This window comes from Schistocerca piceifrons, chromosome 1 (assembly GCF_021461385.2).
Source record: "Schistocerca piceifrons isolate TAMUIC-IGC-003096 chromosome 1, iqSchPice1.1, whole genome shotgun sequence".
Classification (NCBI taxonomy): domain Eukaryota; kingdom Metazoa; phylum Arthropoda; class Insecta; order Orthoptera; family Acrididae; genus Schistocerca; species Schistocerca piceifrons.
The window spans coordinates 1,134,065,119-1,134,090,692 of NC_060138.1; the positions used below are offsets into that span (position 1 = coordinate 1,134,065,119).

Here is a 25,574-nt window from a genome sequence, read left to right on the forward strand (position 1 = left end):
GGAAATGAAACCATAACTTACATCCACCAGGCCACCATTTGTACGATGTTAATGTAGGAGAATTCAAAACAAATTCTTTAGTTTTAGGATCGTAATGTGCCGTTGTCTCCAGCCCTCTAATAAAAGTACCATGTCCCAGTTCAGTCTGAAAATAATGAAAGATGAAAGATATAAAACTAAAATTAGGGAACTTCTATGAGTTTCTTTACATTTAAAATGAATGACTAACAATTACATAATTCTTAACTCACACATATTTGTCTATATTGTTCAGTGATCCATTCCTGTAAACAGTTGCACAAATGTTAACAAGTACTAATTTTGCTATCTGATGTTTTCATAAAGCAATTTTTCCAGAAAAATCTACATCAACTACCATCACAAAGAACTAGCAACATACAAACTTATAAATGAATGCACAAGGTGGCAACCTATCATCAACGGTGCAGCTCTTCCATAATGTCAGCCTGACAACAGGATCCCTGTCAATACTGAAGCCAAGGAGTGAGTTGGTTGGTTGGTTTAGTGATTAAAGGGCCCAAACTATGAGGAAATCAAGCTTCCCACCCACCCACACACACACACACACACACACACACACACACACACACACACACACACACACACACACACACACACACACGGAAAAGGCAAGTCAACAAAAGTACACACCATAGAAGGGCCTAGTGTACGAAACCCAGTGAAAGAAAATCTCAAGGTCTACCAAATGTCAACAAAGTCTTGAGAAAGGAACAAGGAAGAAGGAAAGGGGGGAAAGGAAGAAAAGTGAGTGAGGTGCTCTGTCCAGGGAGCAGAAAGAGGCCCAAAAGGCAGAAAGTGCGATGGGGGACATATCCCTGCAACTTACGAGTGTCACCCCACCCAAAAATACTAGGAAAAAACTACAAGCATGGACAGGGTGAGAGATGCACAAGAAAACAGAGGAAGAATACCATATCAAACAGAGCACACAAGAAGGGAAAACAAGAGGAGAAAGGGAGATAAGGTGAGGACTGGGGCAGGTCGCCAAGCCCAGACAGCTGCTGTCCTTTTGGGGCAGAGGAGGCAATGGGCGTCCTGGCATCCCCTCAATCGGCCAACAAGGATGAGGCATCATCCCTTAGAGAAGAACCATAAAATCAGGTCAAACACTGAGGGATAGTCCGTTAACACCAAGGATAGCGAATCAGTAAGATTATGCGTCTGCTGCAGGGCAGCTAAGTTAGGACAGTCCAGCAAATTGTGGACTACTGTAAAACGGGCACCACATTGACAGTGGGGCAGATCCTCACGATGGAGGAGATGATCATGAATCAGCAAAGTATGGCTGGTGCGGAGACGACAAACAGTAGTTTGTTCAGCAAATTCAGAGTATGCCAGTCTGTATTCCTGATCCTTAGAACTTAACGGCTTAATACTAATCAAATGTCTGATTCTGGAATACCAATCTCAAAAGGTGGCTTGCCAGTAGCCAATTTGGCCAGCCTGTAACCGAGTTCATTCCCCGAGACCCCAACATGACCCAGGGTCCAGATGAAGACCACTGAATGTGCACATTGTTCGAGGGCAGAAAAGGAGTCAGGTTCAGAGAAGCCGATCTCCATATGCAGTTTCCACGTAACCTGTTTGGCCAGCCTGTCAGCAAGTTTGTTGCCTCGGATTCTGAAGTGACCTGGGGTCCAGACAAACACCACAGAACGACTGGACCTTACCAGGGCACAGATGGACTCCTGGATGGTCGCTACCAAAGGATGACGAGGGTAGCAGTGGTCGATAACTTCTAGGCTACTCAAGGAGACAGCACACAAAAGAAACGACTCCCCAGGGCACGAATTGATGTGCTCAAGAGCACGAGATATAGCCACCAGCTCTACAGTGAAAACACTGCAGCCATCAAACAAGGAATGCTGTTCAATATGTCCTCCATGGACATACGCAAAGCCAACGTGACCATCAGCCATCGAGCCATCAGTGCAAACCACTTCATGCACTTGGTACATGAAGAATGAACAGGAAATGGCAGCGAAGAGCCACGGGATTAACTGAGTCCTTAGGGCCATGTACTAGATCCAGGTGAAGTTGCGGCCTGGGTGTACACCATGGAGGTGTACATGAATGGACCTCAAGTATAGGTGGTAAAGGCAAGGACTCCAGTTCAGATCGTAGGGATCAGAAGCTAACTGCAATTATAAGCCCTGACCTGGGCTACTTATGCAGGAGATGAACTGCCATGGGTGGGAAAAGGAGATGGTAATTCGGATGTGTAGGAGAACTACGAACATGTGCAACACAACTGGCGAGCAGTTATGCATGCTTAACTTTCAATGGAGGGATCCCAGCTTCCACCAGGATGCTGGTCACCGGACTCATTCTAAAAGCTCCCATCACTAGTCAAACGCCACAGTGGTGCACTGTGTTGAGTAAACACAATGCTGAGGGCACTACCAAACTGTAAACCAGACACCCATAGTCAAGGCGGGATTGAACAAGGGCTCTGTAGAGCTGCAGCAGCATACAGCAATCTGTACCCTAGTTGGTGTTGCTCAGGCAGCGTAGAGCATTGAGCTGCTGCCAGAACTTCTGCTTAAGCTGACAAAGGTGAAGAAGCCAAGTCAAGTGGGCATCAAAAACCTGTCCTAAGAATCGATATGTCTCCACTACAGTGAGTGGATCATCATTAAGGTAAAGTTCTGGTTTCGGACGAATGGTACGACACCGACAGAAATGCACGACTTTGCGGCTGAAAACTGGAAACCGTTGGCTAGAGCCCATGAATGTGCCTTGTGGATGGCTCCTTTTAGGTGCTGCTGAGCAACACCAGCACTGGTGGAGCAGTATGAAACGCAGAAGTCATCTGCATACAGAGTAGGTGTTTTTTTTTTTTTTTTTTTTTGTGGTTTTCGGGCGCACAACTTCAATGGTCATTAGCGCCCTGACTACTCTAAGAATGCACCGCGAGGCACAAGTTGACAACAACAACTAAAAGGGAAAACACAATAAAAGACAGACTGACAGGCATAGGATTAAAAAACATCATCAAATGTCCTTAGCGAGGTTTGTCAAATTGATAAAACAAAGAACACGAGCAGCTGCTCGTGGGTCATCCGCTAAAATGGCATCTAAAGTATTAGGCAGGTTAAGATCGAGGCGCAGTGTGGTAAGATCTGGACAGGACATTAAAATGTGTCTAACCGTCAGCAAGTGCCCACATGGGCAGAACGGCGCCGGCGCAGCCGTCAGCAGATGGCGATGGCTGAACCGGCAGTGTCCAATTCTTAACCTTGCTAAAACGACCTCCTCCCGCCGAGAAGGGCGTGAGGAGGACGTCCAAGCCACGGGAAGAGGTTTTAAGGCCCGAAGCTTGTTGTCGGTAAGTGCAGCCCAATCGGCATGCCACAGCGACACAACGCGCCGACAAATGACCCTGCTAAAATCGGACGAAGGGACACAACAAGAAGCTGTCCGAGGCTGGAGGACCGCAGCCTTGGCCGCGGCATCTGCAGCTTCGTTCCCAGGGATACCGACATGGCCAGGAACCCACATAAAGCTAACCGGCGTACCGACGTCCACCAGCTGCTGAAGAGAGCGTTGGATCCGGTGTACGAAAGGGTGAACCGGGTATGGATCACTGAGGCTCTGGATGGCGCTCAGGGAATCTGAGCAGATGACATAAGCAGAATGTCGGTGGCGGCAGATGTAAAGAACAGCCTGGTAGAGGGCAAAGAGCTCAGCTGTGAAGACCGAACAATGGCCATGGAGCCGGTATTTGAAACTTTGTGCCCCGACAATAAAGGAACACCCGACCCCGTCATTGGTCTTAGAGCCATCTGTATAAATGAAAGTCATGTCGATGAACTTCGAACGAAGTTCCAAAAAACGGGAGTGGTAGACCGAACCGGGGGTGACCTCTTTTGGGAGCGAGCTGAGGTCGAGGTGAATGCGGACCTGAGCCTGGAGCCAAGGTGGCGTGCGGCTCTCGCCCACTCGAAAGATTGCAGGGAGTGAAAAATTAAGGTGTTGAAGGAGGCGACGAAAGCGAACTCCAGGGGGTAGCAGGGCAGAGACATACAACCCGTATTGACGGTCGAGAGAGTCGTCAAAAAAGGAACGATAAGACGGATGGTCGGGCATTGACAGTAGCCGACAGGCATACCGACAAAGCAGTAGATCGCGCCGGTAGGTGAGTGGCAATTCGCCAGCGTCAGCATGAAGACTCTCTATGGGACTGGTATAAAATGCTCCGATCGCAAGTTGTAAACCCCGATGTTGTATGGAGTTGAGGCGGCGTAAGATGGATGGCCGTGCAGAGGAGTATACGAAGCTCCCATAATCCAGCTTGGAGCGGACGATCGACCGATATAGACGAAGTAGGACGGTTCGATCCGCTCCCCACGACAGACCACTGAGAACACGGAGGACATTTAAAGAACGGGTACAACGGGCGGCCAAATATGACACATGTGGAGACCAGCTAAGTTTCCTGTCAAATGTAAGGCCTAAAAATTTGGTTGTCTCCACGATTGGGAGAGCAACGGGACCGAGTCGTAAGGACGGTGGGAGGAACTCTTTGTAGCGCCAGAAGTTAATACAGACCGTCTTCTCAGCAGAAAAACGGAAGCCATTGGCGACACTCCAGGAGTAAAGACGGTCAAGAGAACGCTGAAGACAGCACTCCAGGACACGTGTACACTGCGCGCTGCAATAGATGGTAAAATCGTCCACGAAAAGGGAGCCTGATACATCAGCTGGGAGGCAATCCATTATTGGATTGATCGCGATGGCGAAGAGAGCGACGCTTAAAACTGAGCCCTGTGGCACCCCATTCTCCTGGCGAAAGGTGTCGGACAGGACAGAACCCACACGTACCCTGAACTGTCGATCCATTAAAAAGGAACGAATAAAAAGAGGGAGGCGACCGCGAAGGCCCCATGTATGCATGGTGCGGAGAATGCCCGCCTTCCAACAGGTGTCGTAAGCCTTCTCCAAATCAAAGAACACAGCCGCGGTCGGGCGCTTCCGCAAGAAGTTATTCATAATGAAGGTCGACAAGGTAACCAGATGGTCAACAGCAGAGCGGCGCCTACGAAATCCACATTGTACATTGGTAAGTAGGCGTCGAGACTCGAGCAGCCAAACCAATCGAGAGTTAACCATTCGCTCCATCACTTTACAGACACAGCTGGTAAGCGAGATAGGTCGGTAACTGGAGGGCAAGTGCTTGTCCTTCCCCGGCTTAGGAATCGGGACAACAATAGACTCGCGCCAGCATGCGGGAACATGTCCCTCAATCCAGATGCGATTGTATGTACGAAGAAGAAAACCTTTACCCGCAGGAGAAAGGTTCTTCAGCATCTGAATATGAATAGAATCAGGCCCTGGAGCGGAGGACCGTGATCGGCCAAGTGCGGTTTCGAGTTCCCGCATGGTGAATGGGGCATTATAACTTTCACAATTCGAGGAGCGGAAGTCAGGTGGCCTAGCCTCCTCTGCCTGTTTGCGGGGGAGGAAGGCAGGGTGGTAATGAGCGGAGCTCGAAACCTCGGTGAAAAAGCGGCCGAAGGCATTGGAGACAGCCTCAGGGGCCACAAGGACTTCATTCGCGACCTTCAAGCCAGAAACTGGGGAGTGGACCTTAGTGCCAGATAGCCGGCGCAGGCTACCCCAGACAACAGAAGACGGAGTAAAACTGTTGAAGGTGCTTGTGAAAGCAGCCCAGCTGGCTTTCTTGCTTTCTTTGATAATACGACGACACTGAGCACGTAATCGTTTATAATTGATACAATTCGCCACTGTAGGGTGGCGTTTAAAAGTGCGTAAAGCACGTCGACGGGCACGTAAAGCGTCTCTACATGCTGCGGTCCACCAGGGGACCGGTACGCGACGTGGAGAAGAAGGAGGGTGAGGGATGGAATATTCAGCAGCAGCGAGAATGACTTCCGTGAGGTGTGCGACCTGACGATCGCAGCTTGTAAAGGTTTGATCCTGAAAGGTCGCCCTGGAAGAGAAGAGCCCCCAGTCTGCCTTGGAGATGGTCCAATTAGAGAAGCACGGAGAGGGGGTATGCTGCAGGAGATGGATAACACACGGGAAGTGGTCGCTCGAATATGTATCAGAAAGTGCATACCACTCAAACCGGCGTGCAAGTTGGGGAGTACATATAGAGAGGTCTAAATGGGAATAGGTGTGAGATGTGTCCGAAAGAAAAGTAGGGGCGCCAGTATTGAGGCAGACAAGATCGAGCTGGTTGAAAAGGTCTGCTAACAAGGAGCCCCTCGGGCAGGATGCTGGAGAGCCCCAAAGGGGATGGTGGGCATTGAAGTCTCCAGTTAACAAAAATGGTGCAGGTAGCTGAGCAATAAGTTGCATCACGTCTGCCCTGGTAACGGCAGATGACGATGGAGTGTAAACGGTACAAAAGGAAAACGTAAAAGTGGGGAGAGTAATGCGGATGGCAACTGCCTGCAGGCCGGTGTGCAACGTGATGGGATCGTAGTAAATATCATCCCGGACCAGCAACATAACCCCTCCATGAGCTGGGATACCTACCACAGGGGGTAGGTCAAAACGCACAGAGGTGTAGTGTGCCAAGGCAATTTGATTGCATGGGCGTAGCTTCGTTTCCTGGAGGGCTACGACAAGCGGACGGTGCAAGCGGAGCAGCAACTTCAAGTCCTCTCGGTTGGAGCGAATGCTGCGAATATTCCAGTGAATAAGTGCCATCGTAAGAAAAGAAAGATGAGAGAAGTGGTCACCTCGAAGGCCGCGTAGGGCCTGGCTTCGAGCGAGCACTGCCGCCGCTATCAGTAGGCGGACAGTCATCGTCCATTGGGTCTATAGGGTCATCGGCCATCTCGGGAGGATGGCCGGGAGGGGGAGCTTCCTCCGCCAGTGAACGGCCAGATGTACGGCGACCAGCGGTGCGGCCAGGCGAAACGGATGACGGCCTGGGGCGGCAGCCGCTGGGTGGCGCAAGAGAAGAAATGCGCCGTGGCGGGGAAGGAGAACTGTGCTTCCTATGCGCCTTTTTGGAAGGACGTGTAGTGGAAGTACCGGTCGAAGGCTGTGAGGTCGAGGTACGGAGGAAGTCTGCACGGGATGGTTCCTTCTTGAAGGCCCGTGCATCTGACTTCGGTGTCTTCGTCTTAGCAGAAGCTGAAGAAGGTGCTCGTGTCTGTGGGGTGATGGGAGGAAGAGGAGACGTCGACCGCGCGATCTTAGCACTGGCCGAACGGACGACCGTGGTGCTGAAGGTCAGATCGCATGTCTGGGTTGCTACCTCCCGGGTAGGCCGAGGAGAGGCGAGGACAGTACTGTATTTCCCCGCTGGGAGCAGCGTGGGCTTCCTACTAGCCAATAGCTTGCGAGCAGCCGAGGTGGACACTTTCTCTTTGACCCGAATTTCCTGGATACAGCGTTCTTCCTTATAGACAGGACAGTCGCGGGAGGATGCTGCATGGTCACCCTGACAGTTCACACAACGAGGAGACGGAGGTGGACAGTCACCCTCATGGGCATCCCTGCCACAGGTGACACATTTAGCCGCATTGGAACAAGACTGTCGAGTGTGATTGAAACGCTGACACTGGTAGCAGCGCGTAGGTGTCGGGATATAGGGGCGAACAGAAATAACCTCGTAGCCCGCCTTAATGCGCGATGGCAGCTTAACACTATCGAAGGTCAAGAAAATTGTCCGGGTCGGTACAAGGTCATTGTTGACCTTTTTCATGACCCTATGGACAGCCGTCACACCCTGCTCAGCGAGGAATGATTGAAGCTCCTCGTCAGTCAATCCGTCGAGGGAGCCAGTATAGACCACACCACGAGACGAATTCAAAGTTCGGTGGGCCTCCACCCGGACAGGGAACGTGTACAGGAGGGTGGCCCGAAGCAGTTTTTGTGCCTGAAAGGCATTCTCAGTTTCTAGTAATAAGGTGCCGTTACGCAACCTGGTACAGGATTTGACAGATCCGGCTATGGCATCGACACCCTTCTGAATAACGAAAGGGTTGACAGAGGAAAAATCCTTTCCGTCCTCAGTTCGAGAAACTACGAGAAACTGTGGGGCAGGCGGTAGTACTTTTGTCACTGTTGGCTGGTCTCGTTTCCGTTTTTGGGTCGAAGTCGAAAGAGATGGAGTAGAGTCCATTGCGGAGGAATCCCCCATGATTGCCAGCGTCTCCGATGGCGCGCTCCTTCCTTGTGGGGACCCTCTCAGAGGGCACTCCCGCCTTAGGTGAATGTGTACACCTCAGGTCACACCTCCCGAGAAACAGACGGAGGGACCAATCGGCATGGTCAGAAGGTATCAGCTCGGGCAATCACCCCTCCCCGGGCCTGGCCTTTACCAGGGGGTACGCGCGTGCCTTACATGTCTACCCAGGGCGGGGACTTACGCGTTACCCCGTCACCGGCTACGCGTGCGAACGCGTGGGTCGGCCTTCAGACACGCACAGGGAGGAAGGAAGAAGAGGAAAAAGAAGAGAGAGGGAGAAAGAGGACAGACTGTCTCAAACGCCGAGGCGGAGACCAGAGAAGGCAAGGAGAAGAAGGCAATGAGAAAGCAAGGAGAAGGAGGCAATGAGAAGGCAAGGAGAAGAAGGCAATGAGAAGGCAAGGAGAAGAAGGCAATGAGAAGGCAAGGAGAAAAAGGCAATGAGAAGGCAAGGAGAAAAAGGCAATGAGAAGGCAAGGAGAAAAAGGCAATGAGAAGGCAAGGAGAAGGCAAGGGAAAGAGTAAGGAAGACAGTGAGGTGGAGAAGAGCAAAGAAAGGAACCAACAAAAGGAAGGAAGAAACGAGAAGTGAAAAAACCAAAGGGACCACGATGATAGGTCGTGGAACCGTCCGTCTCCGGACGCAGGCGCGAACTACCCCCGTGAGGGGGATGGACTCCTTTTAGTCGCCTCTTACGACAGGCAGGAATACCGCGGGCCTATTCTAATCCCCGGACCCGCAGGGGGGAGAGTAGGTGTGATGGACGGACATACAGCTGCTGCTAGACCATTAATGGCCACTAAAAATAGAGACACATTCAATACAGAGCCGTGCGGGATGCCGTTCTCCTGGATATAGGGGACTATGGGAGGCACCACCTTGGACACAGAAAAGTACAAAGCGACAGGAAATTTTGGATAAAAATTGGGAGCAGGCCCCAGAGACCCCACTCACATAATGTGGCAAGGATATGATGTTGCCAGGTCATGTCCTAAGCTTTTCGTGAATCAGAAAAGACGGCAACCAGGTGTTGGAGTCTGGAAAAGGCTGTTCAGATGGCAGACTCGAGGAACACAAGATTATCAGTGGTAGAGCGACCCTGGCGGAAACCACGCTGTCATGGAGCGAGTAGGCCACTTGACTCCAGGACCCAACCTAGCCGCCGACACACCATATGTTCTAGCAGCTTACAAAGAATGTTGGTGAAGCTGATGGGCTGATAGCTATCCACATCAAGTGGGTTTTTGGCAGGTTTGAACACTGGTATGATGGTGCTCTCCCACCTCTGCAATGGAAAGATGTCATTGCACCAGATCCGGTTGAAGATGATGAGGAGCTGTCACTTGTAGTCAGACGAGAGATGTTTAAGCATCTGACTGTGGATCTGATCTGGCGCAGGAGCTGTGTTGGGGCAATGTACAAGGGCACTGAGGAGCTCCCATTCTGTAAATGGGGAGTTATAGGGTTCACTGTGGCATGTAGTGAACGAAAGGACTTTCCCTTCCATCCGCCGTTTGAGAATGTGAAAGGCTGGGGTTAATTCTCCAATGCAGAGACTCGAGTATAGTGCTCAGCAAAGTGCTCGGCAATTGTGTTTGCGTCGGTAGATAACACGCCATCGATGGTAATGCCAGGGGCACCTATTGGGGTCTGGTACCCAAAAACTTGTTTGACCTTTGTCCAGACTTGGGAAGGTGACGTAAGGCACACAATGGTCGAGACATACCTCTCCCAACACTCCTGTTTTCACCTGGTGAACACAGGCCCAGAGCCATTTAAAGGCTATAAGGTGCTCTGTGGAAGGGTGCTGCTTATGTCACTGTAGAGTTTGCCGACACTCTTTAATTGCCTCAGTGACTTCTGGCGACCACCGAGGTACCGGCTTTCACCGGGGGCACCCCAAAGAACGAGGGATCACATTTTTCACCGCAGAAACCACCTGCTCAACCAAAACATCGATGGCACCATGTGGGGAGGAGCCACATTTCGGACAAGCCCTCCACCTCCCCAAACTTATCCTCTAAATGCTCAATGAAAAACTGAGGCTTCATTGAAACAAAGGAGCCCCATCACCTCTTGTACATACGAGGTACTGATGCAAATAAGGTTTGCTGCCATCCTTAGCTTGGTGTTCCTCCCATGGTGTGGCCAGGGAGGGGAATGATTTAGGGTCATACTTCCTTGCAGTGTACTGAGACGTGGAAAGCTTAGAGACTCCTGGTGTGTGATCACCAGCAAGTGATGACACAGTATGCTTCCTCGCGCATCATCTGCCCTGATGCCACACCTCCGACCAGGGGGGCTCTCCACGGGTGACACTCAGCCACAGCAAAGGCCACCTGGCAGGATGCCCATGGCCAGGATTCCCGATGCCCCAGGGTAATGGACATCTACTCCTTGGCACACGTGGGGAGTTAATGGTGCAGGTATCAGCAGAGCGATCCCTGTGTGGTCAGGGGGCTACAACCAACAGGGTACATGGCAGCCCCACCACAACAGACTGGCTACTGTGCTGGATATCAGGTGCAACCAAGCAAACAGGTCCATTATCATCGTCATCACAGAAAATTATGATGCACAGTGGATGGACGAAAATGCACCCAGGAGGGTGATCTCACCCAACAGTTGGAGAATGAGTGGAAGTGCAGAACCTCTTCAACGAAGGATGCGAGAGGTCTCAGCGCATGATGGATGCGATGCACCATGTAAGGCACCCTTCCTCAATTGACTCGCTCTTTGGGAAAATTTGGAAAAAATGGAGGTCAAACCCGACAGGGGACCATCACATACAGGCCGAAGCGTGAGAGACTCCTTTTAGTCACCTCTTACGACAAGCAGGAATACCTCAGGCCTATCCTAACCCCTGGACCTGCAGGGGTACATAACGGGGAAAGGGTTTCACCCCAAGCCAGCATGTCTGGCCCTAGTCCCAGGAGGTGGCTGAGTAGGGGAGGGTTTTGAGGAAGCAAATGTAGGAGCAGGGAGAGAACAGTTCCTACTGAAGACATGGTCACAGAAGAGCGGCCAGAAACATGGTGCTTTCTTGCTAAGCTCCACATTTCTGGCCACTCTTCTGTAGCCATCTTTTCAGACAGGAGTGGTTCTCTCTCAAGTGCTAAGCATCTGCCCAAGTAACACCCACTCCGATCAGGGCTCACTCTGTGGGCACCACCCTGCCTGGCACAGTAGTCATTGGTAGGAGTTCCAGTACTCCAAAAAGATGAGCTCCTATGCATATATAAGGCAGTGACAGCTCAGGTACCAGAAGTGTGAGCCCTATGTTGCCAGGGGGCTCAGCCTGATAGATACTTAACTGCCCCACCACGTGGGCAGACGACACATTCTGGTGACCGTGCAGAAGGGGGCGGGGCTATGGCAGAGAAGGACAGAGGAGAAGAAAATGCTGGAGATGCTAGGGATGGAGGTCAAACCCCAGGGGGCAACAGAAAGAGCTGGAAAGAAGGGAAAGTGAAAACATCGAAAAACAAGGCAGAAAGGAATTGCAAAACTGAGGGAATAGCTGGGTATTCATAGAGGAAAACACCATGGGAGAAAGAGGGGAGGAGGGAAAGAGTGGGTGTGGGGAAGTGAATGGGAAAGGCTGCAATAGTTCAGGGCCTCATGCGTGCCACCCATGTACCTTCAAAAGAGCTGTGAGCCCCTTGAGGGCCCAGGATGTGTAGTCTAATATGCAGCACCCACCTTGAAGAAAGATACCAGCCATTTCCTCGCAAAATAGCTTTCCCATTATAAATGTACACAATTCCTAAAAAACTAATATGATTGTGGTCTGAGGTCCTGTGATGATGATGTGGCCAGTAGAAATGGAGAACAAGTTTGGATTGTTCGATATTGGGTACGTAGATCAATTGTGACAGTTTCAAGTAATGACATCAGCATATCCCTGAAATGATTTAGAAAAAACCACAGAAAATCTAATTTTGAAGGTTGGACGAGAATTTGTCACCCCCACCCCCCCCAAGTGCTACCTCAGTTCATAAACTACAGCACTTGGTAAAATTTCTTATACTTTTCTCGGATGTGAAGTGCAGCCAACAGATAACATGTAAGTGAATGGACTTGTAATATTTGGGCTGGGAAAATATTTTCCTGGAACAAGGTGGGTAGATGAGATGGAAATTATGTGAGACTGGGCAATAACCCACTTGAGAAAGTTAAGGGAAATGAGTCAGTGATGGCTTTACCAACGAGCCATCTCATCTTCTGCCTGAAGTGGTCCAGCTAAAGGACTATGGGCCTTCATATCTCTGAAATATAAGTTCACTCAATCACTATTCTACTTCTCGATGTAACCATGCTAAGGATGACAGAGTTCACACACAATGTTGTAAGTGGTTCAACATGAACAGCCTAAGCATGCACTATATCAATCACGACATGTTGGTCGTTATGAATGATCTATCTGCTGGCAAAATATGTGCACATAATTTTAACATGGTACAAAGCAAACTGATATTTACAACTTCATCATTTACTTAAACTTACATCTAAGTGAAAAGTAATTATTGGGAATGCAATGTATGTTCTGGCTCACTTTGTTTACATTTGTGATGTCAGATGAGCAAGGTCATTGATCTAGAGATGTTATCAGCCTTATAAGTGATGCTGTCATCCTTACCGGTGGCAAGCCACACCCCAATTCCACCTCCCCCTCCCCTATCTCCAACCAATCACAGCAAAGTATTAAAAATGAAAGAATCAAAAAAATCCAAAATGGTGGAAATAGCCCAATTGTGTTAGTACGAAATTTAAAATCTCTCATCTCTCCAGCTGATCACAGTAAAGTATTCAAAGGAGGCATCCAGTTGGAAAGTAGTTTTAATAAATAATTGAATTTTTAAAAATCCAACTAGTCCAATTGTGAAACTTTCTGTCAGATTAAAACTGTGTGCCAGACCGAGACTCAAACTCGGGACCTTTTCCTTTCGCGGGCAAGTGCTCTACCAACTGAGCCTCGTCTCCTACCTTCCAAACTTTGCAGAAGCTCTCCTGCGAACCTTGCAGTCCAATTGTATTTAAATTACAGTGCACTCTGACTTTGAAGTGACCTTCAAGGTAATCACATGATCATGCAGGTCAAACATGACATCATAAATGACCTCGACATATACACATAAAGTCATCATTCTTATTAGTGACATCATCACTCAATAAAATTAATCAATCAACTAATAAAATGCCTTTACAAAATCCTCTCTCTCTCAATTGTATTTTATAACCGCCCTCCCTTTCCTCTCTCCAACCAATCAGAGTGTAGTATTAAAATGATTTGTAAAACTGGCAACAGTTAGCTCTGGTGTAGAAATGATGCCAAGTTACATTATTTACAAAAGATATTTATCTCTGGTGTAAAAATGGTGTCAAAGTCACATTATTTGTGTACATGTACATACCTCTGGCATAATATTAAAGTGATGCCATGCTCAAAGACATGCATAATGTACATAAAATGGTGCATAAGCCCATATATGTATTTCAGACATTAAATTTTGTAATCTTTACCCACAAAACCTGTCTGCATTTGTACGTCAAAAAATACTGTACTCGTTGAGCTCATTTGTGGCCTCTGTCATGTAAAGTAATCATCTCCCCCCATCCCTTTCACTTCCACACATAAAAACTGTGTCAAGTTACCTTTCCATTGAAATATATTACTGACGGAATGAAACAAAAAACACTAACATACTTGGTTAGCATCCAAATACCAATAATATATATGTATATTAAAGGAATGTTGATATCAAACTTAATTTTCCGTCTAGTAACTTCAGAATGTCTTTCAATGTACACTATATTTGCTATGCATATGCTTCTTTTTACACAACAGTACACGCAAAAAGCACAAAGCTAGCAGAAGAAATACCTGCGCATATGTTCCAATGATGTCACAACTCCATGCTCTTCCAACCCAATATGCCTGTTGTTCCACATTTCCTTGGCCCATAATTGTTGGAATAAACATGACAAAGTGAAGCGCAAATGGATTTCCATCATTCAGAACCGCACTGCCAAGCATACCACCCAAAACTTGCCTAAAAGAGAAAAATAGTGGTAATATTTAATAGAAAGATATTAAAAATGGAACTTTGTCCTTATTGCTACATATAATTTAAGTAGAGTAAATGCTGTTTTTTTTTGGAAGTAGCTGCAGCATTTTAAAGTACATACCTGTAACCATCAACACTTCCACCTCCTCCACTGGACTCATTTACTTTCTTGAATAATGCACAAGCCTTCTTAATAGAATTCTCAAATTTCTCCTTGTGGCTCAGATATTCATTAGGAACGTCATCTCTAAGTTCTGCATCCGACAGGAAGAACTGTTCTGCAAGTTTAAACAGAAGCCTATAAGATTCACAACAAATCAAAGACTTAAAAAGTATATTTTACTTTTTAATAATAGTTTTCAAAACTCCACCAGCAGTACCTAGTGAATGGATTGAATAGCTGAGTAGTTGCTGTTGCTAGTCCCAAGCCTGAACAAGGTGGGTATAGAGAGCATTAAGGAAACATCATAAGGCAGCTTCTGCACTTAAAAATCACAGCTGCCAAGAGATGCCTAATGCACTGTTGTATTTCACTAATGATATCTAATATTGTCAGATGTCGTGCTGAAAGTATGCCGGTAAAAACATACTGAATCTTTAGGGCCAACACTTTACATCTCAGAGTGTCTAGTTTTGTGCCATGCCCTTATGACAATGTACTTCCTGTACCATGACGAATATTATGACATGACAGAAGGCACAGTGACGGTATCCCATTGTCTCCAGCTGTTGTGAACTAGTTCATGGAGTACAATGGTAAGCAAGCCTGAACTCAGTGATGCTGCATGTCTTGCTTGCTACGCTATGTTGATGACATCCTAATGATATGACCTGATGGTGCAAATGCACTGCAGTGGTTCATCAGTCACATGCACGGTGTCCATCCAAATATTAAATTTACTATTGAGATCGAGGGGAATGGCAACCTACCCTTCTTGCATGTTTTAGATGAGTGAAGGCAGGAGGCTGGGGATCATCATTAGAGAAAACCAATGCACAGTGAACAGTACTTGAGCACAAACAAGCTTTCACCACCCAGTACATGAGAAAGTGATAATTAACATGTTAGTATGCAGAGCAAGATTATTTCTCACAACAATCATCTGCAGTGTAGAATGAAATTTTTGCTCTGCAGCAGAGTGTGCACTGATATGAAACTGCCCAGCAGATTAAAACTGTGTACCAGACAAACTCAAACTTGGAACCTTTGCCTTTCGTGGGCAAGTGCTCTACCAATGAGCTACCCAAGCATGTCTCATGACCCATCTTCACAGTTTTACTACTGCCAGTACCTTGTCACCTACCTTCCAAACTTCACAGTAGCTCTCCTGTGAAACTTCCAAGACTAGCACTACAGGAAGAAAGGATACCGCAGAGACGTGACTTAGCCACAACCTGGGGGATGTTTCCAGAATGAAAATTTTGCTCTGCAATGGCTCGTATGCTGATGTGAAACTTCCTGGCAGATTAAAACTGTGTGCCAGACCAAGACTCAAACTCAGGACCTTTGCCTTTCGCAGGCAAGTGCTCTACCAACTGAGCTACCTAAGCATGACTCTCAATCCGCCCTCACAGCTTTACTTCCTCCAGTACCTTGACTCCCACCTTCCAGACTTCACAGAAGTTCTCCTGCGAAGCTTGCAAGATTATCACTCCTGGAAGAAAGGATATTGTGGAGACATGCAAGTTCCACAGGAGAGCTTCAGTGAAGGTTGCAAGGTAGGATACAGTAATGTTGTGAGGATGGGCTGTGAGTTGTACTTGGTTAGCTCAGTTGGTAGAGCACATGCCCACACAGGGAAAAGGTCCTGAGTCATAGTTTTGGTCCTGCACACAGTTTTAATCTGCCAGGAAGTTTCATATCAGTGCACACATTGCTGCAGAGTGAAAATTTTGTACCGGAAACATCCCCCAGGCTGTGGCTAAGCCATGTCTCTGCAATATCCTTTCTTCCAGGAGTGCTACTGTTGCAAGTTTCACAGGATAGCTCTTGTGAAGTTTGGAAAGTAGGAGACAAGGTACTGGCAGAAGTAAAGCTGTGAGGATGGGTTATGAGTCATGCTTGGGTAATTCAGTTAGTTGAGCACTTGCCCATGAAAGGGAAAGGTCCCAAGTTTGAGTATTGCTACAGCACACAGTTTTAATCTGCCAAGATGTTTCATCTACCATCTAAATTGCAGCATTTAAAGACATGTGTCAGGGAAAATGGTTACATCAACTGGCACACTGCAAGGGACTTCACGTGCCACCGACATAGGACACCCCATGAATAGCAAAAAGAAGCCAAGCTAGCTGCATTCCTTTCATACTGTGTGGCCATGAGCAGCAAGATAGGACGTGTGCTGCAGACACATGGACTGAGACTAGTGTCCCAGCCTGTCTCAGAGATACACACAGGTAAAGGTGATGTAATTCTGTTATGATGTCCCTGCGTGGCAGCATCTGTATAACTATTCACACTGTTGCTGAGCACTTGTGACATATTAAACAAAAAGAGCTTGAGAAGTTGGCCATAAATGAACGTCGCCTGGAAAACAGACAAAGAATACTATTTGAAAAGATGAGTTTCTTGGCTTATACATCGCCATTTTGGGATTTCATCATAAAGGAGGTCGCCAAAATTAGAATAAACCAAAATTTTAATGGGGACTAGGGGTACACTTGGTAGGTCACAGGGATGTACTTTGGACGTCAAACAAAAGCAAAGATAGGTTATTTGAATGCTTGTGGATGAAGGGGTGGGGGGGCAACATTTCCAAATGTGGTGCCTGTTCCTCCTGTTACTGATGTCACTGGTTTCACAGTAGGCCAGAGCTCGTATGAGTGCCCAATTTGCCTTCCTGCACTTGTGCACATTGGTCCTCTCTGGAAAGTTTCACTCACTGCTATCACACCTACATAAGTAGCAAATGATCTCATTCCCAGTAATTGGTGGCTCTTTTCCCCTGATGATGACAGCAATGATCACCATCAAAAGCTCGAGTGTTCTATTTCAAGTGACGCTTATATACCAAACAGATTTTATGAGTATTTGTATGAGTATGAGTTGATCAGTTCCCACTGTGGGTCATTGATATTATAGTCATTTTTGTTTTGGAAAGTGTACAATCTTACATTTCTCAGCATTTGAAGCAAGCCATCAATCTCTGCACCTCTTTGAGATCTTATCAAGATCTGACTGTATATTTGCACAGCCTCTTTCAAACAGTTAGTTTGATAGATAACTGCAACATTTGTGAAAAGTTTGAGGTTATATTAACATCTATAGGGTTATTCCTTCAGTTATGCATGCCTATCTTCTAGGCTACTTCCAACATGTGTTATTAGGTGTGTTAGCTATTGATTGCTATTTGATTATTTACATGTTTTCTTTAATAAGAGAGCTCTCAAATTCTTTAACTTAATTCCTGTTTTATCTTTTAACTACTGTATATAAAGATTTAATTTTTCTATCTGAGTAATTAATTTAAGACATTATTCAAATTTATTTCCTTAATGTTTTGATCAATATCCATATGACAGCACAATATTTCTTGTAATATAGAATTAGTTTTCTGTTTTTCCTAACTATTTCATAAAATCTCCTTCTCCTTGCACATAATTCGACGTTCTAGTGTTCAAAGACTAACATGCTACAATTGAAGCCATTTTGGAAAAAGTGGAAATCAGTTATTGGTCAGTTTTCAACATCATGCACAATATTTTGAACACTACAAAGGCTGCTGCTCACTGGATTGTGTAACTCCTCTCAACCATTCAAAAAGCCCTCCAAATGGAAGCAGCAGTGGAAATGTTACAGTTACATCAAGCCAATCAGGATGGCATCTTTAGCGTCCTAATCACCATGGAAGAGTGTGGGTGTACTGCTTTCTGTGTAATTCTCGATATTTCCTGGCAATATCTTGTAAAATGTTTTAATAATAAATATGTGTGTTTCCAGTTTTTACTGAAAAACATGTTTTACCAGTTTCAGATTATATATATGTTTCTAGCTCTGTCTAGTAAAGCGTAGTGGTTTTTTAAGCTGAGCTTCCAGATGATGGCAGATTTTTCACTGTTTAAGCCCTCCTCCCTTCACTGGAGGTATAGCACAAGTTGTATGACATACACAAAACTGGGTTTTGTAGTTCAAGTGAAATGATTATATCCATAGATAGATGCTTTTCGTCGTCATTGTCATCATCATCATCATGTCACAGCTCCAGTTCCCTGGGTGCAGATGAATAGCCTTTTACACCTTTTTTATTGTTCTACAGCTCTTCCTCGTGAACCCCATCCCAAAGGAGACCACTTTTGTCACAATGTCCTTCTTCACTAAGTCGATTCTTGGCTGTTTGAAATGTCTTTTCCGATTTATAATCATTTCAAGGAATTTCTTCGCTTTCCTGTTTCCTTCCATCTGTTTCGCATTATCATACCATCTTAATCTTGACTCGTGCAGTTTTTCCGGTACACTGAGTTTACATCTGCATCCATTCTCTTCCTGACAACTTCATTTCAGCAGCTTTGTTGCTTTTAGTCTATAAAAAGTTACAGAAATGGATTGCAAACTGGGCATAGGAAATGTGATTCATTCTGACACACTACGTTAATCATATTCACAACTAAGTCTTTGATCTCCTTACATGCCAAGAAAGCAGTAGCACTTTCAATATCAGCACTTGGAGCAGACTTCTAACCAAAGTGCCAGATATATTTCACAAAGCCTACAAAATGTTTTAAATGGGTAAGTTGCATTTCGTTGAAAACCTTTCCATTTTAGCAGGAAGAAACTGTGTATAAAGTATTCTCTGTTTCCTAAGAGTTCAAGATTTTAATTCCCACTATTAGTTACACAAGGCCTCCACATTAGCAGCTTCACCAGTCAGTTGCTCCTGATGGTGACTGTTGGGGAAGCCATTGATTGGTTGGTTGGTTTGGGGTATAAAGAGACCAAACTACAGGGTCATCAGTTCCTTTTTCCTGACACAACCAAGGTTCAAGGTACAAAAACATCCAACACCACACCTAAAAAGAAAACGAATGGAATGAACAAAAAACAGGGAAAACATACACCACAAGGAAAAGCAGAAGAAGGTATTAAAACCATAGAGCAGATGGTCTGGGCTAGCTGATCACAATAATAAAAGAGGATGAGCCAGCCACTCTGCAACCATTAAAATGTCCACCCCAAAAAGACAAGGCAAGATGAACACATGTAGAGAAAAAGACGACCACCAAGACAAACAAATGCAAAGAAAGTGCAACAGAGTTAAAATGGAGGGAGAGTGGCAACCTCAGAGAGAAGGCTAAATATCCATCCTTAGATGGTACAATAAAAACTGCCCTCAGGAATAAAACGTAAAACTAAATCTTCTGTTGAGGCATTGTCGCCCAACACCGAAGTTAGGGTGCTGGGAAGGTTAAAAGTCTGCTGCAGAGTGGCTAAAAGTGGGCAGTCCAGCAAAGATGTGGACAACAGTCATATGTAAGCCACAGTGACACCGATGTGGGTCCTCACAATGGAGAAGGTAACCATGCATTAGCCATGTATGGCCAATGCGGAGCCTGCAGAGAACCACAGATTCCCTGCGAGAGACCTGCATGGAGGTCTTCCACACATTTGTAGTCTCCTTATAGGCACGCAGTTTGTTGTGTGTACTGAGATTATGCCATTCCGTCTCCCAAATCTGAAAAACCTTGCGGCGTAACAATGATCACAGGTCAGTTACAGGGATGCCGATCTCCAGCAGTGGTTTCCGTGCAGCCTGTTTGACCAGCCTGTCAGCTAGTTCATTTCCTGGGATTCCAACGTGGCCTGGGGCCCACACAAACATGGAACGACTGGACCATTCCAGGGCATAGATGGACTCTTGGATGGTCGCTACCAAAGGATGGCGGGAGTAGCACTGGTCGATAGCTTGTAGGCTGCTCAAGGAGTCAGTACACAGAAGAAATGACTCACCAGGGCATGCGCGGACGTGCTCAAGAGCATGAGAAATGGCCGTCAGCTCTGCAGTGAAAACACTGCAGCCATCTGGCAAGGAGTGCTGTTCAATATGTACTCCATGAACAAACATGAAGCCAATGTGACCATCAGCCATCGAACCGTCAGTGTAAACCATTTCATGGTCCCTGTACATGTCAAGAATCGAGAGGAAATGACAGCAGAGAGCTGCGGGGTTAACCGAGTCCTTAGGACCATGTGAAAGGTCTAGGTGAAGCTTCGGCCTAGGTGTACACCATGTAGGTGTACATGAATGGACCTAGAGTATAGGTGGTAAAGGCAAAGACTCCACTTCCGACAGAAGAGATTGGACGCGAACCGCAATCTTAAGCCCTAACCTGGGCCTCCGATGTGGGAGATGAACCACCGTGGATGGGAAAAGGAGACAGTAATTCGGATGCTCATGGGAACTATGAATGTGTGTAATGTAACTGGCGAGCAGTTGTGCACACCTAACCTTCAATGAAGGGACTCCGGCCTCCACCAGGATGCTGGTCACCAGACTCGTCCTAAAAGCTCCTGTTGCCAGTTGAATGCCATAGTGGTACACTGGGTCGAGTAAATGCAATGCTGAGGGTGCCACCGAACCATAAACCAGACTCCCATAGTCAAGGCCGGATCGAACAAGGGCTCCAGCACTGTAGAGCGATCTGCACCCCAGTTGGTGCTGCTCAGGCAGCGGAGGGCATTGAGGTGCTGCCAGCACTTCCGCTTCAGCTGATGAAGATGAGGAAGCCACGTCAATCGGGCATCGAAAACCAGTTCTAAGAATCGATAAGTCTCCACTACAGTGAGCGGATCATCGTTAAGGTAAAGTCCTGGTTCCAGATGAATGGTACGACGCCGACCGAAGTGCATGACTTTGCGGCTGAAAACTGGAAGCCGTGGGCTAGAACCCATGACTGCACCTTATGGATGGCTTCCTGTAGGCTATGCTCAGCAACACCAGTACTGGAGGAGCAGTACGAAATGCAGAAGTCGTCTGCATACAGAGAAAGTGGACCAATGGGCTGACAGCTGCTGCTAGACCATTAATGACCACTAAAAACAGAGAAACTCTCAGTACAGAGCCATGCGGGACCCCATTCTCCTTTATATGGGGGGAACTATGGGATGCACTGACTTGGACACAGAAAAGTACAAAGCGACAGGAAATTTTGGATAAAAATTGGGAGCGGGCCCCAGAGACCCCACTCATATAATATGGCAAGGATATGATGTCGCCAGGTTGTGTCCTAAGCTTTTTGTAAATCAGAAAAGACGGCAACCAGGTGTTGGAGTCTGGAAAAAGACCATTCGGATGGCAGACTCGAGGAAAACTAGATTGTCAATGGTAGAGCAACCCTGGCGGAAACTGCCCTGGCATGGAGCCAGTAGGCCACATGACTCCAGGACCCAACACAACCACCAACTTACCATACGTTCTAACAGCTTACACAGAACATTGGTGAGGCTGATGGGTCAATAGCTATCCACATCAAGCAGGTTTTTACTGGATTTGAGCACTGTATTGATTGTGTTCTCCTGTCATTACAATGGAAAGATGCCATCACACCAGATCCAGTTGAAGATGACAAAGATACGTCACTTGTAGTCAGACAAGAGATGTTTTATCATCTGATTGTGGATCCAATTTGATCCAGGTGCTGTGTCGGGGCAATGTGCAAGGATGGTGAGGGGCTCCCACTCTGTAAATGGAGCAGTATAGGGTTCACTGTGTTCAGTGAGAGGGATTTCCTTTCCATCTGCCGTTTGAGGGTGCGAATTGCTGGGGGATAATTCTTTGAGGCGGAGGCTCGAGCACAGTGTTCAGCAAACTGCTCGGCAATAGCTTTTCAGTAGATAACACACCATTGACGTAAACGCCAGTAACACCTGTCAGGGTCTGGTACGCACACCACAAACATGTCTGATCTTTGTCCAGACTAGGGAAGGTGACACATGGCACCCAATGGTCGAGACGTACCTCTCCCAACATACCTGTTTCTGTCTTTTTATAAGTTGGCGAACACGGGCATGGAGCCATTTAAAAGCTATTAGGTGCTCTAGGAAGGGGTGCCGCTTATGTTGCTGTAGAGCTCACCAACGCTCTATAATGGCCTCAGCAGCTACCAAAGTACTGACTTTCGCTGGGGACACCCTAAAGAACAAGGGATCATGTTTTCCGCCACAGAAACGATCGTTCTAGGACCTGCTCAACTACCACATTGATGGTACCGTGTGGGGGAGATTCAAGGGTGACAGCAGAGGTGAAAGCTTCCCGGTCTGCCTTGTTTAAAGCCCATCTTTGTAGATGTCTGGGGTATGGTGCTAGGGGAGTGACAGAAAGATGGGAAAGTGCTCACTACCACACAAGTCATTGTGAGCTCTCCAGTGGACCGATGGGGTGCCATGAGCCACAATTAAATGTGTGGGGGCCCCAGTATTTAAGAGGCAGAGGTCAAGTTGAGACAGGAAAGTTTCGACATCTCTACCTCAGGCAGTAAGCACAGTGCCACCCTACAAAGGGTTATGGGCGTTATAATCTCCCAAAAGTGGGAAAGGTTTAGGGAGTTGATGAATCAGTGCAGCCAATGTGTTCAGGGGCGGTGCACCATCTGGAGGAAGATATAATTTGCAGACAGTTATTTCCTCTGTCGTCCTTTCCTGACAGCCACAGCTTCAAAGAGGGGTTTGAAGCGGCACATGTTCAGTGCATACTGAGTTCAGGACATAGACACAAACTCCACCTGACACTTATTATAGTGTTTCCTGGAGGGCTATGCAGAAAGCTTAACTGTTGCCGTAGCTCAGCCAGGCGGTGGAAAAAAACTGCAGCAATTCCACTGGAGGATGGCGTTATCAAGGGGTTGGGAAGGCATGAAGCATGCAAGGAGGCAGGTTATGCCTCAGGATCACCTGCTGCCACCAATTGAGTACTTGTATCCATTCCTTTTGTGGATGAGGCATCAGTGAGATCCAGGTCCTCAGGGGACGCTGAGATCTCCACCTCATCTGCAGGTGCAGAACTGCTAGGGACTGGTGGTGTTGGGGCCACCAGAGGGTCCTTTTTCTTAGCACACTTCTTTGTTTGCTTGCCCTCTCGCTTCTCCTTAGGGGCTTGCTGGGAGGACTTTCTAAAGTAGCTTCAGGTACAGAGGAAGACCGTGAAGCTCTTCGTCCAGCAGCTTTTGGCTCCTTTAGCCACTGGCGCGTGTGTGTTGTGGCATTAGTGGATACCTTCGGAGAGAGGGTCCCAAGGGACCCCTTCTGCATGAGAGTAGCCAGAGGAGGCTGTTGCTTCTCTGGCTGGGTGGAGGGGACCGATGTCCCCTGCGTTTGGGGGGGGGGGGGGGGGGGCTTGCTCCAAAAATGGGTACTGTGCAGTTTGGCAAGCGGGGGGAGTGCTGCTCTCTACAGTTGATACAAGTGGGAGGAGACGCACAGTGAGTATCTGGATGCGGTGAACGTCCACAGTCTCGACATGTGGTGCTGGAAGTGCAGCGGGAAGACATGTGCCTGAATTTCCAGCACTTAAAGCATCGCATAGGGGGAGGGACGTATGCTTTAATGTCACAGCAATAAACCATCACCTTGACCTTTTCAGGCAATGAATCACCCTCAAAGGCCAAGATGAAGGCATTGGTAGCAACCCTGTTGTCTTTGGGTCATCTGTAAATGCACCGGATGAAATGAACACCCCTCCATTCTAGACTGGCGTGGAACTCGTCGTCAGACTGCAAGAGGAGGTCGCTATGGAAAATAATCCCCTCAATCATGTTGAGGCTTTTATGGGGAGTGACGGAAACAGGAATATCACCCAGCTGGTCACAAGCAAGTAACACCTGGAACTCGGCTGGGGATACTGTCTGAATCAAGACTGCACCACTTCTCATCTTGGACAGCGCTGTCACTTCCCTAAACTTATCCTCAAGATGTTCAACAAAAAATTGAGGCTTCATAGTTAGAAAGGAGTCCCCATCCATTCTGCTGCAGACTAAATACGAAGGCGAATATGGCTCTCTTCTTTCTGTAGCCCTAAGTTTCTCCCATCTTGTAGTGCAAGAGGGAAGTGATTTAGATCATATCTGTCAGCATTGTACTCAATCTTGCCCTTCTTAGACTCTGCTGGCGCCGTACAGACACCAGCACGAGATGACTTAGTCCACTTCATTGCGGGTCATCCGCCCTGATGCCACGCACTCTGATAACGGGCTCTCCCCACGGGTGCCACCCAGCCACAGCAAAGGCCACCTGGCATGATGGCCGTTGCAGGGAGTCCTGGTGCCCCAGGAAGACAGGCATCTACTCCTTGGCATACATGGGGAGTTTACAGCTCAGGCATCAGCAGTGCAATTCCTGTGTTGTCAGGGGGCTACCACTAAATGGGTATATGATGGCCCCAGCACAATGGACTGGCTACTGTGTTAGATATTTGGTGCAGAGAAATCCAATACTGTCATGGGGGCGAAAGAGGACAGGAGACAATGGAAGAAGATGACATACCCAGGAAAGTGTCCTTGCCCAAATAGTTGAATTGCAGGTGACAAGAGGTTCAGGAGGTCAAATCTAAGGACACTATGAATAACTCATGTACCTCGTAAGGTGTCCTTCCCCATATGGCCCGCACTTCTGTAGAATTTGGGAAGTGGCACGTCAAACCATAAAATGGGACTTGAACTTATAGGACCGGAAAGTGTGAGACTCCTTCTAGTCGACTCTTACGACAGGAACGGGGAAGCCATTGAAAGGTCACGCTCACACCCAAATCAGGTGTGACAAGACAGAGAATATTTTATCCAAAGACACTGACACGAGAAACTTTCTTCCAGCAAAAACTTTCATGGAGTCAAAATTCTGAATCATCATGGATGAAATCAAGTTGTTAATGAATTTCTTGCTGGCCTACAGAACTAATTCCCCCAATCACAGAGTCATTCAGACATAAAATTCTTAGCAAAGATTTTTGACCACCTTCACGACTAGTCTAAAATCTTTTCTCAGTATTCTTTTGACTACAGAAAATAGCTGCATACAGCCACCGGCATAAAAGTACACGATGTGTACAAATTTTCAGCACATTTCAGTAGGCCACACTATGTCTATAAACACGCATCGCAGAGTAACTTCATGCTCAACCGTGGTTGTACTGATATGTTACTGCAAGAAGGGCTGTCAGCATGCGAAGTTCTGCCTCATAGTGGTTGTGTGAGATCAACAGTACCAGGTGACAATCACTACAGACAAATTAGAGCTTGTGGGCACAATGACGAGACTGCAACAGAACAGGAGTGCAACTGGTAGCTCTGTGTCAATTCGGACAATAAA

At 47.2% G+C, this 25,574-nt stretch overlaps 1 protein-coding gene across 1 annotated transcript in view; it reads right to left on the bottom strand.

Moving 5' to 3' along the window:
- Positions 1-25,574, bottom strand: part of LOC124780516 (probable peroxisomal acyl-coenzyme A oxidase 1) — a 105,262-nt gene that overhangs the window by 65,543 nt on the left and 14,145 nt on the right. Inside the window, exons 2-4 of the mRNA XM_047253785.1 lie at positions 14,403-14,559; positions 14,098-14,266; positions 22-145 (exon numbers count right to left, since the gene is read on the bottom strand). Coding sequence (XP_047109741.1) covers positions 22-145; positions 14,098-14,266; positions 14,403-14,559 — 450 coding nt within the window. The remainder of the gene's footprint in view (positions 1-21; positions 146-14,097; positions 14,267-14,402; positions 14,560-25,574) is intronic.